Source organism: Podarcis filfolensis, assembly GCF_964270895.1.
Source record: "Podarcis filfolensis genome assembly, chromosome: 4".
NCBI classification, from domain to species: domain Eukaryota; kingdom Metazoa; phylum Chordata; class Lepidosauria; order Squamata; family Lacertidae; genus Podarcis; species Podarcis filfolensis.
The window spans coordinates 47,916,227-47,934,682 of NC_139607.1; the positions used below are offsets into that span (position 1 = coordinate 47,916,227).

General features: G+C 40.0%; 1 protein-coding gene across 1 annotated transcript in view; it reads left to right on the forward strand.

The window, feature by feature from the left end:
* Positions 1–18,456, forward strand: part of LOC310762069 (amine oxidase [flavin-containing] A-like) — a 29,842-nt gene that overhangs the window by 7,044 nt on the left and 4,342 nt on the right. The window contains exons 3-13 of the mRNA XM_083612564.1: positions 4,266–4,360; positions 4,983–5,120; positions 8,875–8,979; positions 10,252–10,343; positions 12,235–12,376; positions 13,310–13,459; positions 13,927–14,086; positions 14,813–14,909; positions 15,333–15,386; positions 15,804–15,861; positions 17,911–18,008. Of these exons, the coding sequence (XP_083468690.1) occupies positions 4,266–4,360; positions 4,983–5,120; positions 8,875–8,979; positions 10,252–10,343; positions 12,235–12,376; positions 13,310–13,459; positions 13,927–14,086; positions 14,813–14,909; positions 15,333–15,386; positions 15,804–15,861; positions 17,911–18,008 (1,189 nt within the window). The remainder of the gene's footprint in view (positions 1–4,265; positions 4,361–4,982; positions 5,121–8,874; positions 8,980–10,251; positions 10,344–12,234; positions 12,377–13,309; positions 13,460–13,926; positions 14,087–14,812; positions 14,910–15,332; positions 15,387–15,803; positions 15,862–17,910; positions 18,009–18,456) is intronic.

Sequence of the window (18,456 nt, forward strand, 5' to 3'; positions counted from 1 at the left end):
TGAGAGCTGAAGTTAAGATGGGCCATTGCCAGATTTCATTTCTCAGTTGTGTGTAGGAATAATTAGATTCCCCATCGAGGAAGCAGCGAAAGTAAATCATGGCAAAAGTGCATCATTATGGTGGAGCTCTAATGTAATAAAGATACATCGATAATTAGCCTTATTTACCACTAACTGATGTGGACAGTGAATAAGAAAGGAGAAATGTTGGGAAATAAATGCACAAATAAAATGCAAAGACAAGACCATAAAGGGATTTTCTGTGCTTACTGTTCAGCGTTAGCTAGCAAGGTGACTGCTCTAATAGGCCAATAACTTTTTTTTTAATGCACCACGATAACCATAATCTCATGGAGGATGCTTGTGTTATCATGCTAGCATAAAGCTCATATTCGTGACTTATTTCTTTAGCTGTTCATTACTTTAGCAGTTTTAAAAAAATCTTGCTTAATTAGTAAAGAACTGCACAGGAAAACCATATAAACCACCTTCCTCCTTTCTTAGAAGTAACCATTGATTTTTTTTATTTAACAAAATTTATATGCTGCTCGATTGCAGGGAGGCGGAGGCGGCTCGGCGGGTGGAAGGGAGCATGTGCATGCATGCTCCAACAACCCCGACACATGGAGGGGCCAGGCACCCTACCCCTCCTTCCCTCTCCACAGGCCCAGGGTCAGGGCATGCTCAGCATCCCTAAGCTGACCACAAGGAGAAGGAGGCACTGCTGGCACCCCAGCCCCTAAGGCCCGACCAGGTGCAGCTTGCCTCCCCATGGCTCTGAGCCTCCTGCCCACCTGCACGGGGGAAGCCCCAGCAGCCCACACAGTCCTTGGTGGGTTAATCCTCTCTCCCCCCCCAAAGCTGGTGGAGAGGAGTGCTACATGATGTTTCAATGTATATTATACACTCCTTTGGGTTAGCATCCCATGCACATCATATATGAATAAGTGTTTTGACTTCCTTCTTGTCGACTTGCACCTTGCTACATCTCTACAGGCTTTGACATAAATAAATACATTTAGAACAATTTCTAGCTGAGAGATACCTGCACATATTAAATAGTTATTGTGAGGAGTATTGTAACAACAGCCCAAGTTTCACATGTTTGGATCTGTTGAGTTGGTTCTGGTAGGAAGCCTTGCAAATGGAATGCAGTTAACTAACAGTTTACGCATGTTTTTTAAAAGTAATGCTAAGATAAAGCCCTCAGTCTACAGCTTGTTTACACAAGAGAAGTCAATTTAATGTGAATGGGGTTGCTACAGACCATATTCTGGTCTGCAGCCAAATGGATAGTTTCTACTTAGCACTCATGGTTCTTCACACACTTAGGATTTGTTGGTGATGAGAACAAGCAGCTCTTGTAGAATTTTGCTGATGTTTTGTTTTGACTTTTAGCTAAATTTGGGGGCAGCTGGGAAGAACTGGCTTGTAATCTTTAGCCTGACATTAGTTTATTTTCCTTTTTATCATACTGGATCGTAGCACAAATTGTATATATCGTTGTGCATCTGTGTTTGGATGCAATGAGATTGGGGGCTTTTTCTAAAAGTAGGTCAGTTCTGGTGCTGAATGTGGCAGTTGCAGTTTAGTGTCTTTGAATGCACTGTAGAATCAAACTGGGATGCAGCCCCCCCCTTTTGGTAGCACCTCCAAGCTTGAGTTGAGTTGCTATGGAAACGCCTGGGCAAACTGTTCAAGTGGCTATGACTTATTTACCCTGACCAAATAATAAGCAGACTACTTTGCTAGGAGCTTACGAATAAGTCAAATTTGTGATAGTAATGTTTTGTTGTTACTTTAGGGTGGAAAGGCTTAATTTTGTCAGAAAATGCCAAGGTCTATAATAAATGGTAACGGCATAAATGTTTTTGAAACTAGATCTACGTTTGGAAGACATGAGGGATACAGCTGAGTACTGTTCACCAGTACTGGTGAAGGAAAGAAAGAAAGAAAGAAGGAAAGAATGAAAGAAAGAAAGAAAGAAAGAAAGAAAGAAAGAAAGATCCCATCGTTCCTCCTGAAGTTACCCAGGGTGGCAAACACACAATTAAAGCATCTAAAATTCCAACATAGTTGCAGACTTGGAACTATCTGTGCTTAAAAGTCATGATGAAAGAAGAAGGGGTTGTATTCAGTGCAGTGCAGTGGGGAAGCAAATCCAATGTTCCTGCCACTGTGCCACACTGAACTTCCTGCTGCCTTCCCTTCCCTCCCCCTCTTGGTAGTCTACAGCAATGTGCAGCATTGGGAAGCCGGGAGAGCAATGCAGCCCCAGCTGCACAGCCCCACTGGCCACTACTGGGAGGGGTAATGGTAAAATCCACCTCTCTCTGTAGCCAGACACTACATGGTTGTGAGCTGCCATGTAGTCACCACAGAGGATATAGTCACCTGCTGTGTCCAGCTGCATTGGAATACTTGGAACTCTGCAAAAGAGAAACACTGTGGCAGGCAAATGAATTTGGAAACAGAAAAACAGCTGGCAGGGAAAGGATAAAGCCCCATCCTCCTCTCTTCCTGATCATCCACTCCTGAAGCTACTTTTTGATTTTAAAGAAACATTATATGCACCTGTTTCTCATGTGTAGCTTGCTCCCCTCCCCATCATAGCTGGGGTCTTTGTTCTCCATAGAAAAGGCAAAGTCTACTTGGAGTCTCCAAGAACTAGTGAGATTCTGGAACAGAGGAAAATAAGTGGCATGAGGATAAAATTCCAAAATTGCTTGCTCGGTTTTCCTGTTTAGAACTCTGGGTTGTTGTAAGACTGCACTGTGTCACATGAGCTGAGGTCCTTTCCAGGCTTGTGATCCAAAACCTTGAGACTAGACATATGGGGCTCCAAAGGGCTTTTCCTTCCTGCCTCTGTGCTAGCTGATAGTACAGAGAGCCAATTGCTAGATTAAATATAAGACTGGCAGTACACCTATTTCCTTCCTCAGACTGTTGGGAGCGCTGAGGCGTTTTGTGTAATTCCTCCTCACTCATAGTATATTCCTAGCCAATATATGGCTAGTTAACACTTTGCATATCCAGCCATTTTTGTATTTAAGAAGGTTTTTTGTATTTTGAGGGGTTCTTTGTGTTACTTAGCTCCATCCTCATGCAGTTATACATTTTAAAAAGGGGGGATTAAACCCTATTCGAGGGTGTCCATTTGCACATTGCCCAAAGGGAGAATATGCACCATAAAGGGGGGGGATAGGGCAGAAATTTGCATTAAATGTGCATTTGCCAGTATTTATGTGTAGGTACAAATTTAGAAATAATTGTTATAATTTAAATTTAACTGCTGGCAAAACAATTTATTTCACTTTGAGATTACCCCAAAAGAGTTCATTTACCGTAATTTGTTTCTCACCTCCCAATCAAATGAACAGTTCAATAATTTTGCCCTGCATCATTAGGTCAACCATCTTCAGTTCATGGCCCACAACTGCAGTATGTGTGTCTTACAAGGCGGCCAGGGGATGGTGGTCTTTTTGAGTTTTTGTTTTTTTCTTAATCTAAACCCCAAAAGGCAAGCTGGGATCTCAGCAGCAGGTGTTCCCAAAGCACAAATGACCTGGGAATTGGAAAATAACCCTGCAGAATTATGTACCCTCCTGGTACATAGCCTTTTCTTTTTCCACGTTTCCTGGAAATGAAATTGAGGGTACATCATTCTGCCAGGTTGATTCCCATTTTCCAGAGACAATCCAGATTGCTTCCCTTTGGGCATCTTGCACCACAATCCTAGAATACCTGCTCTGTAACAAACACCATGGACTTCAGTAGGACATAACTATGACAGCAGTCTTATATACACTTACTACTTAGGACTAAGTTTAAGTAAATTCAATGGGACTTACTTCTGAGCAGACGTGTGTGTGTGTGTGTGTGTGTGTGTGTGTTTATATCTATCTATCTAAATATATCTAAGTGGTTTCAATAAAAACATTAACATTCAACATTTCATAAAATTCCTAAAAACCAGATTAAAACAATATACCAACTGAATGCTACCGTATGTCACAAATCAAACAGAGTTGTTCTGTTTGCACTTATTCAATAATCTTCCCCTCCTACTCCCCCTTCCCTCCATGCACCCCACTCCCCAAATCTCTACTGGGGTTTCCCTGACCCTCTGGAGTAGATGCAGAGGGCTTGAGAGGGCAGGGAGGAGAGGAGGTCCTAGCGTGAAAGCAGCAACTTTGTTGGAGACAACCCAGTACTTTTTAATGGTAGAGGAAATAAAATAAAACACTATTTTGTCTTTGTTTTAGGTCTGTCGGCAGCTAAGTTGTTGTCTGAATCTGGAGTTAACGTTGTGGTTTTAGAGGCTCGTGACAGAGTTGGAGGACGGACTTTCACAGTTAGGGTAAGAAACAAGTAGCCAATAACCATATTTTATGTAAATGTAGGGACACGGGTGGTGCTGTGGGTTAAACCACAGAGCCTAGGACTTGCCGATCGGAAGGTCGGCTGTTCGAATCCCCATGACAGGGTGAGCTCACGTTGCTCGGTCCCTGCTCCTGCCAACCTAGCAGTTTGAAAGCACGTCAAAGTGCAAGTAGATAAATAGGTACGGCTCCGGCGGGAAGGTAAACGGCGTTTCCGTGCGCTGCTCTGGTTCGCCAGAAGCGGCTTAGTCATGCTGGCTACATGACCCGGAAGCTGTACGCCGGCTCCTTCGGCCAATGAAGTGAGATGAGAACTGCAACCCCAGAGTCGGTCACGACTGGACCTAATGGTCAGGGGTCCCTTTACCTTTACTAGCATATGACATTCTTGAAAGAGGGTGCCAATTCTGCAAAAGGTTGTGCTTAATCACAAAGTTGTGTAGAACACATAACTGTGGTTCTAAGTTTGCATGTTTGAATTAGGCCTAATTCTGAGGTGAAGCTTTGTTTGCTGCTATGAAACATAAGCACTTCCTGGTTTTTCCAGTGTGGAACATCCAGTAGGTTCTGTTATTCCTGCATTTTTTCCTCTTTTGACAGAACAAGCAAGTAAGCTATGTAGATGTTGGTGGAGCCTACGTGGGACCTACCCAGAACCGAATTCTGCGCCTGGCTAAAGAACTTGGCATAGAAACATACAAAGTAAATGTAAAGGAGAGAGTTATCCTGCATACAAATGTAAGAATTACATTTTCTACATCTCCTTTTGGCAGCAGTGTGCACAGGAAAACATTTGATGCATTGTAATAAGAAGGACATAGATCTCTTTTCTGTTCGTTTATTGACAGCTGAGTGGAAATGTTTCTTATGCATTCTTTTTCTAATACAGTGGTACCTCGGGTTAAGAACTCAATTCATTCTGGAGGTCCATTCTTAACCTGAAACTGTTCTTAACCTGAGGTACTACTTTAGCTAATGGTGCCTCCTGCCGCTGCGCGATTTCTGTTCTCATCCTGAAGCAAAGTTCTTAACTTGAGGTACTATTTCTGGGTTAGCGGAGTCTGTAACCTGAAGCGTCTGTAAACCGAGGTACCACTGTAATAAACTACCTACTGCATATGGATGATCCATGAAGCACTGCTGAGTGAAGACAATTGATCAGGACTTAATAGATTCAGGAACCTGAAGATTTGCAGAACAATTTTTTTATTGCCCTCCAACAAAAAAACCCCAAACTCGAAAACACTCATAAGAACATAAGACAAACTTGCTGTGTCCTGCCAGTGGCCCATCCTGTTCTCACAGTAGCCAACCAGATGGCAATGGGAAGCCTGCAAGTAGGATCCAAGTGCAAGAGCACTTTCCCCTCTTGTACCTTCCAACAACAAGCATTCAGAAGCAGAATGCCTCCAACCATGGAGGCAGGGCATAGCCATCCTGACTAGCAGCCACTGGTAGCCTTTACCTATATAAAACCTCCATGCATTTGTTTAATCCAGGCATAGGCAAACTCGGCCCTCCAGATGTTTTGGGACTACAACTCCCATCATCCCTGACCACTGGTCCTGTTAGCTAGGGATGATGGGAGTTGTAGTCCCAAAACATCTGGAGGGCTGAATTTGCCTATGCCTGGCTTAATCCTCTTTTAAAGCCATCTAAGTTGTTCACCATTACTGCCTCCTGCTGTAGCAAATTGCATAGTTCAACTTTGCTCTGTGTAAAGAAATATTTCCTTTTGTCTGTTCTGAATCCTCCAGCATTCAGCTTCTTTGGACAACCACAGATTTTAGTGCTATGAGTTCTCGTGTTTCCAACAAAACAAAAATGTCCCATCTTGGTTTTAGAAATTAAAGAGCATGCTTATCAGTGGAAATGCTTTCTGTGGAGGAACTGTCTCTTCATTCCATAAAACACAATCTTTTAAAAAAAATAATGAATAATTAAATGACAATTACTAATAGCAGCAGAAATCCAGGTTCTCACTCCTCCAAACATCCACTGAAATAATAGGGCTGTAACTAGTCACCTAAAAGTAGGAGGGTTTGGGAGAAAGTGTGTGTCAGTTTAATTCTTGTTTCCTTATATGCACATTGTATTTTTGAAAATCAGTTACTAGATAGAGAAGAACCGAACAAAACCCTGCACTTGCATGTCTATGCATCCTTTGCTGCGAGTGTGTTCAACAGGACACGGTGGGACTTACATCTGAATAAACAATCATGGGTTTCCATAGTTACAAGGCGTGATCTCCCCACCCGCCAATACACTGTAGACAAAAACAAGTTTTTGGAAGCTCAAATGTCATTAAAAAATAATAAAGCAATAGAGTGTGATAGCCAAAATTATATGCAATAAAAAATAACTTCTTTTCATGCCACCTTGGTTACGTTACATGCTGTTCTCAACCTTCAGACCATAATTCCAGTCACTGGTTTAAGCACAAGTTCACTGTTGAGTTTTAAATCTGAATGCAGTGCACTTAGAAGATACAGCAAAATGTCTACATCTAACTGTTGAAGAGAAATTGCTTTCTTGATTGATGATGTTTTTCCCCTCCCTCTTGAGTTATATGGGAATGATCATGTTCCTCCATTCCCAGAAGGTGTGTATCTTGTGATTATGAGCTAAGAAAGGGTTGAGGACGTTTCCTACTTGGCTGTGATAACTGGACAAGTTTTCTCATGTTTCTGTAAATCCAATTGGATTATCTGCTGAGTTACTTTGGATAAAAACTTGCATTAGAGCACTGCCACTCACATTTATCTCCGTGCCACTCTGAGCAGCAACACAGGATTAAGTGCCCAAAAGTTTTCTGCAGTTTTCTTATTTGTTTTCCTTACACTATGTTTATTTAGCTACAACAGTAGTTTTGTTGCTATTCAAACACTGCATTTCACATCCATGCAATAGGGGAGCAGAGATCTAGAAGGGAGTTCAGTGTTGCAGCATCTGCCTTGCATGCAGAAGGTTCCAGGTTTAATCCTCGGAATCTGCAGGTAGGGCTGGGAATTCTCCCTGCCTGTAATCCTAGAGAGATGCTGCTAACCTGTGAGGACAGTGCAGAGCTAAATAGAGCAATAGTCAGACTCTGTATAAGGCAGCTCCCTATGTACCTTATCAGATCCACCCTCCTGAGACCAGTGTTATAGTGACCCTGCTGTCAGGAGGGTGACTTTGTGGCTCTACCTCACCACAGTGGTTTTTATGGCTTCCAGGGAAACACGGGACATGGAATTAATAGGCAAAGCCCTAATTTGTGCATGCTAGCCTGCTTCTCTACTGAAGTTTAGCAATTGGCAGGATGGGTGCGGCAGGACTCTGTAGTATAAGAAAGCAATTCTCTTTGCTTAGGAGATGAAGTTTTCAATTTTGGGTGTCTGTCCTAAAGACCAAACTGAGCACAGTTTGCAAAAGCAGAATGGTGAGAACAGCTGGAGGAAGAGAAGAAGAAGAAACTCTGTAGGAGATTTTGTTTCTGCAATACCTAGAGGTCAGAATACTCATCCCACAGTAATCATTAACCTTTATTTCTGAGGCAGTTGGACAATGAACTTGAGCTTTGTTTATTGCATTTATTATGTGTTCTTTGATTTCAGTTTGTTGGAGTGGATAAATGGGGTTGTTAGCTGATGCTTTATGAATATTTGAAACGTCCTGCTAACCTGTGCAGATGGATTATATAGAGCACACTTTTAAATGTTGCTTTTTAGAGCCGTTTCAAGTGCAGTTTCAATCTGATGAGCTACATGGCATGAATGTAAAAGGTTTTACTCAAACATGCATGCAAATCAGGATGAAGCTTTTTCTTGCCATAGCCTCAGCCCAGATTTTGCAATGCATTTTGCTGACATTCTGGACACACACACCCATATCACAACTTGGGGACACAAAATTAAATCAATTGGTAGTAGATTCAGCAGCAAAAAATTATGCTCTTCTCAGAAGACATGAGAGCATTCATGCAGTTAGCAAAAGGAAATGGTAGACCTTAACCCTTTCACGCCCTTGTGGTCCTGATCCCTATAGTCCTAAAGTAAGAAGGGTGGCATTCACTTAAGAATATTCATGAAATCACATAAATGACATATGATGCAGCAATATTTGCATCCAGTTAAATATTTATTGATTAATCTGTATGTAGTGTAAAGGGTTTGTTTTGGGATAGGTCTGGCTTATATTTGAATATTATATTATATTCTCACTAAAAGGAATACATTTCCCTTGATTTTGACTGTGGTATAACAACATGTAAAAAGTTTAATTCCACACACCCACACCCCGGAAATGGACATTATATTCTGTGTATGAAAGCTACCTTAACTACCTTTGCTTATTGGCTGATGTCTTCAGAAAAATCCATCTTTTTCTATACTTTGTGTTTATGGATTCATTTCCAATTTTGTTTGTGGATTGTAACTGATATGGCTGCTATGGAGACCTCAGATCCATGCCAGGAAACAAATCCATTGTTCCATATATTTATTTGTTTCAGGGAAAGTCCTATCCATTCCGTGGTGCATTTCCTCCAGTGTGGAATCCTATCGTATATCTTGATTTTAACAATTTTTGGAGGACAATGGATGAACTGGGAAAAGAGGTATGCTAGAAACAATGAAGGGATACTATGTATCATTATCTGCAATATTTCTAAAAGCTCATATGGAAAATCATTAGGGCTACATGAAGATAGCATTCAGTAAGAATCCATCAAGAATCAAAGAGAGTTCTTTATACTGTATAATCATTGTGTAGACATTGAAATCTTCAATTGTGAAATGTATTGGCCAAATGAGTTGGTGTCATCTGGCATGATTAACAACCAAGTGTGTTTTACTTCAGGAAAATAAATTGTGCCAGAGGCACAGACCTGCCTTTCCAGCACTATCCTAATAATGAAATACAGATAGTGGAAATCTCTTGTGTGTTCAGCTTTGCTGGCTCTGTTGGATGTGACCCAGCCTAGCTTCACTCTGTTTTGCCCAGAAGCAGAGTTAGTGGTGTATATTTTGTCCAAGCCAATTTTTCTTCTTTCCCTCCACCTGATAGTTTTTTGCAACAGCAGCAAAGAAGGGGAAAATAAAACAGACGTAGTGTTGGGGTGGGCGGAGCCCAGTGACTTGAGAGGGATGCAAATTGCCCCCTCCTCAGTCATCAGGTGGATCATCTGATGGGCAGAGATGGGGCAATAAAGGTCTCTGCCCAGTTGATCTGCATGGATCAGCTGAGAGAAGGAGACTTTGCACCTGAACATCTGCCTTTAAGTGGTGTCTCTCTCTGTGTGTATGTACAAGATGCATGTGCAGCCCCTGGAGAGTTGGTCATGTGCAACCCCTGGAGGGTTGGTTATGGTTGAATGGGACCCTCAGGCCGAAAAGGATTAGCCCCCACTGGGTACCTGGGTATAAGTCCTATTGGACTCAGTAGTGCTATCTGAGTAGACATGTATAGGATTGCACTTGAAATCTTAGTATTAAATGTACATATAGTGAACTTTGACAGCATTGGAAAATATCTGCAAATAGCTGTCCTATCTCCAGCTGTTCTGACTGAATAAAACAGTGTTCTACTGGTTCTGAAAAGAAGAATTCACCTATTTAATTTTATTCCACATGGAGTGTTCTGCATCTGTGAAGCATAAAACACGTGTGTGTGTGTGTGTGTGTGTGTGTGTGTGTGTGCATATATATGCATGCATGCACACACACAGAGAGAGAAAATTGCATTAGCATGCATTTGGGGCTGTGGAGTGAAACTATTGCCTGAATGCTCTTTCGGTGCATGGATGGAAGTTCAGTTTTGACTGTGATGTATGTAGTCTGGCAAGCAAGGAGAGTGACTTATTTCCCCACCTCCCACCCCTGGTCTTCAGATTCCAGCTGATGCTCCCTGGGATGCACCACATGCTGCAGAATGGGACAAAATGACAATGAAAGAATTCATTGACAAACACTGCTGGACCAAGTAGGTGATTTGATTCATTTTGAAAGTTTACCTTAATGTGATACTTCATTCTTTGCTTGCTGCGTGCCATATTCAGGCTACATACATCAAAGCCTTATTCATGTTGCCTCTCTCCTCTAGTCATAGAATAACCAATCACACATATACAGTGTGGCTAAAGAAATACATTTGGGAGCAGAAAGTAAAAAATGTAGAATATACTTAAAGTGCGGAACATGCTTGACAGATTGACCTTAAGCATCCATCCTGATTTGCTTGTGCAAAGCTTATGCACAGGTTAGACAATACCTAGTATTTACTGAGCATTCATTCTGATTTCTTTGGTGGGCAGTTATACAACAATGAGAAGTCATTCTGATTTGTTTTCAGGGTGTTCACACTTCTTCCCGGTAAACTTTGGTCCATCTCACACGTTTCAGTGCTTTCCCCATCACTTCCATAAACTCTGGTTTTTTAAAGTGCATTCATTGCGTCAATGAATAATAAACATGAATAGTGGAAGATGTATAGAAAACACGTTCCTGATTCTGAAGGTGAAAGGAGGGGCTTTGGGATATGGTATTATAGTACCCATTACCATTCCCCACAGTTTAATAGGTAGTTCCACTTGTTTCCCCACATCTCAATGTATGCAGGCATTGAGAGACAGGAATAGGGAGAACTTTGGTGGACTTCAAGGGAAGACTCCTCACAATGAGGGGTATCTGCACTGCGTGTGGTGGGGCAAAGCCACCCTCCTGCCATTGACGTCATTGCTGCTTATCTTGGCAGGGCCATGGTGAGGTTGGGACTACATGGTTGCATTGGCAGAGCTGCTGGATTTGTGACAGTGCTGCTGCTGCATGCTCCTGGCCTCACTCTAGCCCAACCCTGTCCAGACAAGGAGCCATGACGCCCCAGCCATGCCATGCCCCACCACACACACCAGGACTGACGGTTCAAAAGAGATGCTGAAAACCTTTTCAACTACATAAATGATGAGCTTAATGAGGCTCCCTTGGAGGGCAGAGCAAACATCACCACTAAATATGAAATACAGTTTTCCCCAAAGCAAATATTAATCATTGACTGCAACCATTGATTAAATAAGGCTACAGTCCGTTGAATCCACAGAATTTGTACATACATATTGCTTTTGTAGACTAACAGCCTAGTTGGGAGCTACCTCAGATCATCAGCTGGCCAATTCTGGTCTAGACCAATATTAATATGCTATCTGCAGTTTTAAGGTCTTTGCAATTAGCAGAGATTTTGGACAATTTATTTTTAGTGGAAGTGATAACATCAAGGAACGTAATAAAGGCAATAAATTCTGAACAAATCAATAGCAGTACAAAATTAATGAACAAAGGAGGAACTGTCACTCATTCAAATGATCTTTCCTCATCAGATTAAGAAAACACTTCACTCTCTTCTATTATTATTTATTAGATTTCTTACCTATCCTTCACCATAAGGACCCAGGGCAGGTTATAATGGCAGAAACAATAGAGTTTAAAACAAATGAAAACCAAGCATCAATAATAATATTTTAAAACCATTACATTAATTTACAATTTTCAGGTAGGCCACAATAATACTATTCAGTTATCAAAGCCCTGGATAAATTAGTGCATCTCCAATGTGTGATAAAAGCCAAATAATGATGCTGCTGGAGGCACACCTCTGTTTGGTTGGAATTCCACAGTTTATGGGCTACTTATATCTCACACTGCCAACCCTCAAGCTTCTGAGGGTGACAGAACTACCAAGAAGGCCAATTAAATAGAATCTTTGTTTGGTCTCCTAATAATAAAAAACAAAAAATTGTAGAGAAAAGTACTGTTGATAATAGCAAATTAATATCAATAGCTCTCAATCTTTGTTGTCTCTACCTCTTCATTGTATAAAGAACCACTAGGGATTTTGCTACACTCTTTGTTGATATCAACGTCACTTCGGAGTCACACATGGTCTCTGCTCTCTGGTTCCTGTGGTATGTGAAGCTGTGTGGAGGAACAACCAGAATATTTTCTGTAACCAATGGAGGGCAGGTATGTGAAATCATACATGGATTCTTCCTTGTGAGAAAAATGTGCTGTTGCATCTTCTCTAACTGATGGAGAAAGAGCATTTGACAAGAACTCAATGTGCTGGAATAAACAAACAGAAGACCATGCTATTTTGAACATTTAGACTCATGTTGAAATTAGATTAATATTATTTTCTCTCCCATAGTCACACACCCCATACTATGGAGGCTTTACTGTACTATTGTGATAATGATCCAATTTAGTTTCTATGGTTACTAGCCAGTTACTGTGTTCTTAAGAATTCTGTATCTCATCACCACCACCTCCTGCCCAGAGTCTCTAGTTTAATAAACATGCACCCAAAGTAATAAATATTATTTAAAAAATAAATAAAAATAAATATGCACCCAAAGTACAGTACTACTTATTGCCTGACATAATCACAAGGGTCTTTGGGAAGGTCCCTCAATTAGAGCAGAATTTATAAAATTGTTTTTATTATTTCTGAGAACATGAAAGTAATAAAGAGACACTATTTCAAGGAACACTTTGTCAGGAACACTGGTGTCCCCAGTGAAAGCAATATTTCATAAATGGGAAACTTTATGCTTTCCCTGTGCTCATATCAATTGTGAATTCTCCTGACCTAGAAATGATAGCAAAAGACTGTCTATTATTATCTCTTTCATAATTATACTAAATGTATTAGAGATACCATATCCCATAGAAGAGAACGAATGTGCTTTTGTCCAGATATGGTTCTGGTTCAGGGCTGATGCTAGTAGTCAGCCAGGTCAAGCACATGTTGAAGATGTTTGCTGATTTTGATTACTTGGGAAATCCAGCTTTCAATGCCTTTTTCTCTCAAGCTTAAATAAAGATGAACTACACCATTTAAAAAAAACAGCCAAAAACATTGTTATCTTATTTCTCTGATGGTGCTGGTGTTCCCAGGAGAGGAAGTTTGTCGGGGGTTCTGGACAGATAACAGAGAAGATAATGGCACTACTCAAAGGCACTGTGAAACTGGAGAGGCCTGTAATCCACATTGATCACTCAGGTGATAGTGTCATTGTGGAGACACTGAACCATGAGACATATAAGGTAATCCAATAAGAATAAAACATAGTATGCATTTAATAGGGGGCACGTCCGCTATAGCTTTTAAGCCAATGTAATCAGCCCCACCCTTGTGTATTACTCTGCTTCTCTCAGTACTGAGAAAATCTTTGAAATCTATTTTATTGATCTATTTATGAGAGCTTCATCAGCCTCTGACATTTTCCTGTCCTCACTGTCACTTGCTTCCTTCCTTTTATATTTATGTCACTGGACTGCCACTACAGTGCTCACAGCTTTTATCCAGTACAAATGTAAATGTCAGAATGATTGAAGTACTGAGCGAACATCTCTCAAAAGTGTGTAACATTTCCTCGTACAGATCTGTATGAAAAGCTTATGCCACGATAAATGTTACTCTTTCAACATTTAACAAAGCAGCGTTAGCCTTTAACTGCCATGGTTGCTCTTCTGGGATATGCGTCTTATGTTTTCCTGTTTACATTTTACAGAGCAAGTACGTGATTAGTGCCATCCCACCAGCCTTAACCACAAAGATCCATTTCAAGCCAGAACTACCAACAAAAAGAAACCAGTTAATCCAGCGTATTCCCATGGGCTTTGTTATCAAATGCATGATGTACTACAAAGAAGCCTTTTGGAAGAAGTCAGGTATGTGTGCTTTAAGAATTGATTCATTTATATCCCACTTTCTGCTTACTAAAACAGAGTAGACTTTGGCCTTTCAAATTTGAGTAGCACACTGTGCAAGGTGAAAATCTTGTGCCCCCCACCCACCTCTCACCTTCCATTTTGCTCAGTTCACTATGTCATACTTGTGGTGCCATGTGGCGCCCCCTAGGCTATCCGTCTAGTGTAGCAGAACCACTTAAAGAGTCACGGACGACTCTGGAGTTGGGGCTCTCATCTTGCTTTACTGGCCGAGGGAGCCAACGTAAAACTGTAATAAGGGTGGAGTTAACAAGCATCTAAGTTTCGTCTGATGGGTACACAAGTTGTGTAATCCTGTCAATATGTACAATCACTAGTGTTGATGCACTTTCCCTTTCTAACCCATATTAATCACAACATAGATATGCAGTGTATTATCTCAGTAACTGTGTTTAATATAATTATCATTGTATATGACAATGGGAGACAGGGAGGCATATCAAAGAATTTTTGAATATTGCAATGAGCAAAAAATGTTTATTGTAAAGAATTTAAGATTAGAAAGTGCATTCCTTGGAAGTTTGAACAGGAAGATTTATGCAGCACAAGGGTTCTAAATGTGCAATGGCTAACAGGATACTTAATGTTAAAATAAATGTACATTTGTGCCTGGAAATAGTACTCCACACTGAGTATTTCTGGTGGCCATTCTATTTTTCCTTTCAGATTTTTGTGGTTGTGCAATGATTTTGGATGAAGAGGCTCCAATTTCAATCACCTTAGATGATACTAAACCTGATGACTCTGTGCCTGCTATTATGGGGTAATGAAGCCTGCATTTATAAATTAGATGCAAAAAATATTGACAGAAAGACTTGTGCAAGACCAGCTGGTGTGAAGTTATGGAATGTATGCTAGGTAACATTAGAGAACCCTATAGAAAAATGTATTTATGCCTTGCTATTAGTTCCATCATGCATGTCCTGAACTCTGTCCTTCATTTCACATACATGCAAACATTATCTTTTAGCACTTGTTGCTGTGCCCACAAATCTCCACATACCACAAGGGAATCTACATCCCATTGCAGGAATCCAGTATTGAAGTTACCAATAAGTATAAGACTAGTTGCATGTAGCTCTTGCATATTGCTGTTCTTTTTTTTAACATTTTGGTGGCATGTATTTTTTCCCCAATTGGTACCTTTGTGTATGCAATATTGACATGTACTTTCCTCCCTGTTTAGCTTTATCCTTACAAGAAAGGCATTTAGACTAGCAGATCTTAGCAAAGAGGAGAGGTAAGAATAAGCAACTGTTCGTATTCTCTAACAATAACTAATTCTTTATCATTGTATATGGGCGTATTTTTAAGATGCAGAAGTCAGATTTTTAAGATACATACAATCAAACCTAACTTCATGGTTGTTACGAGATAGCACCTTGGACAAGGTCACCTAACAAGCTGAGCAGCAACTAAAGAGCATGCTCCAACTCTCTGGAAGAGGCGAAAGTCTGCCATCTTTGTGTATGAACTTCAGTTTAGTACAAAAAATGTAGTCTTTTGAGTAAATACACTCACTGGAAGATTTGAGTTCTTCAGTGGTTTTGATAGTTGTTTGAAATCTTATTTTGCTATCCTATTAGTTTCAAAAACCTGATGATTATGGATTTGGGCCCTTTCACATTTTGTCTGTTCCTTTTTCTTCTTCATGTAGGAAGAGAAAAATCTGTGAACTCTATGCAAAAGTCTTTGGATCAGAAGAAGCTTTACATGTAAGGAAGAAGAGCATCTAAAATTGGTGGAGTATTAATTATTACAACTTACGGTTTAGCTATATGAACATTTGAGGTCTATGTTCATATTATTATTTGTTTCTTAGGTGAAAAGGTAATAGATGACAACTATTTTATCCCTTGCCATCTGAATGAAATCCTTAAATGTAAATATCAGGTGATATCCAGTCATATTCAGAGCAGTCCCCTCAGAATCAATAAGAGAAAAATGCAGAATTGCATGCCACAAATTAGGAGATACAGGTGTGTTAAGTAAATTATCACAATCATTACAGGTGGAATAGGGTATGCGATAACAATCTTTTTGAAAATGAATGAAGATTCTTTTATATTATATTATATTAGAATGCAAGACAAAATAAGGTGCCAGAAAACCCCCCTTTTTGTGAAAGCATTCTTTTCTCTTTATTTGGAAATATATATTTTACAGCATGTAATTGATTAATGTATTCTTTTGTTTATTTTTCCTTGTAAAGCAAAATACAAATCTAACTTGAAAGCAGTGCTTCTGTTATAGGGAAATGTAATTTATCATATGACAGCAATCTTGTTAATGGTTTTGATTAATGTGAATGGTTTTGATTAATGTTTATGGGCCTATCTTGTCTCACATGGGTGATTAGCAAAAGAAGCTTGATGGTCTTTAATTATTTAGAATCTCAGAGACAGACAGAGGCAGGTATCTTTGAGGAATGTTGTTTGGGGATCTGATGCAGGAAGAACCATGTAGTGATAGTCAACTACCTTTTAATCAGAGTTGCTCCATTGATATTTACGTAGGAACAAAGCTAAATTAAGTTTATTAATTTCAATAGGACTACCTATGAGCAAAACTTAGTTGGTAAAACTTACTTTTACTTTGGATCTATGTGGAAGCAACCGTAATCTCAATGGCAATCATACCAATCTCTATACATCTAAAGATTATCAGAGCTTGTTTGCCTATCCAAAGGCAACCCTGAGAGGTGGAATTATGCTTTCTTAAAACATGTTAATCGTTACTCTTAGAACATTGTTTCAGAAGGCAACTGCCATATTCTTTTGTATTGTTGAAACACTATGTTACGAAGCATTGCCTTGTATCCCATCACTGAAATCTTCAGAGCAGTGACTATTAACGACTGCCCATGGCTTGGATGAAAACAGCTCATATCCACCAAGAGCTGTTCATTCAGCATTGTGGTTCCAATCTTATGAAATTCCCTTTCAGCTGAGGTCAGGCAGGCCCCCCTCCCCCGTTGAACTTCCAATACCTGTTGAAGACCTTTTTTGTTTTGTTCCAAAAGACATTTTAACTGAAGCCTGGTTTTATAGTTGTAGCACATTTTTATATTTTCTGTACTGTATTCCTTGTACACATCTTAGAGATGATTATAGTTAAGCAGTATATCAATAATTTAAATAAATAAAAATAAGCCAAATCAAAAAAGTTTAGAAAAAAGTAGATTCTGTTCAATACTTATAGGACCAAATTAATGCAGATTTTTCCCATTTGCATGAAGACTCTCACTTTTTCCTGGAGGGGGGGATTGCAGGGGGGTGTCACTTCTACAAAGGACCCCACCCCTGGGGTTGAAGAGCATAATCTATGAGTCCATACCATGAGACTGCAACATGTGAAAACAATGCAAGTTTTGGAAATTAAAGTTCTGGTCCATTATTACCATTTCTTCATAGACATACTGCAAGAATAATCATTTCTCTTACCTACCAGTCCTCAAAGCACTCTGCTCTTCGGAGATATGAATCAGGCTTTGTGTTAGAGAAATGCTTGAAAAATCACAGCCTTGGTCATAGCCAGTAACAGTGAAACCCATCTCAGTCCAAAGTATTGAGTCAGCACTGTGTAGTAGCATAACCTCCTTCTCTGATTTATAAGAATTGTATTCCATTTGTAAATTAACACACCTCCCTGTAATCCAGTAATGGAAACCTGGAAAAATATCCAGCATTTACAGTGTAAATTCTGCCATGAATCAATGCCTTAAAAAACAAAACAAATAAACTTTGTTTGATTTATTCCTGCAGCCAGTGCATTATGAAGAAAAGAACTGGGGTGCCGAACAATATTCTGGTGGCTGCTATTCAGCCTATTTGCCACCAGGCATTATGTGCCAATATGGAAGGTAAAACTAGCTAATAATATACTCTTGTTCGTTGTTGCTAGCAGAAATTTGTTGAACTATAAAACCTTCTAGATATGAAGCCTGCTACACTTAGGCATACTAATACACTATCCTAGTGAGAAAAATGCCAGAAAACTGAAGCTATTGCCAGCAGGCAAAATAATAATATGCTGTAAAGCACTCTGTAAAAGCATAATAATCTATTTTAAGGTTGTAGATAACATGCTCCTGATTTAGGCATCATTGAGGAGAAAAAATTCAATTACAGTCATGGGGCTTAACTACAGATTACTAGCAAATATGTGGCTTGGGACCTCTGAAGGAGAAGACAGTTGCGGGGGGCAGGGGGGCAGTTTGGAGATTCCCACCCCCGAAATGGCCCACATATTTCCAGTTCCCTTTGTCTGATTCCTATTAATAGATGTTGGATATATTTAAACCTCTGGAA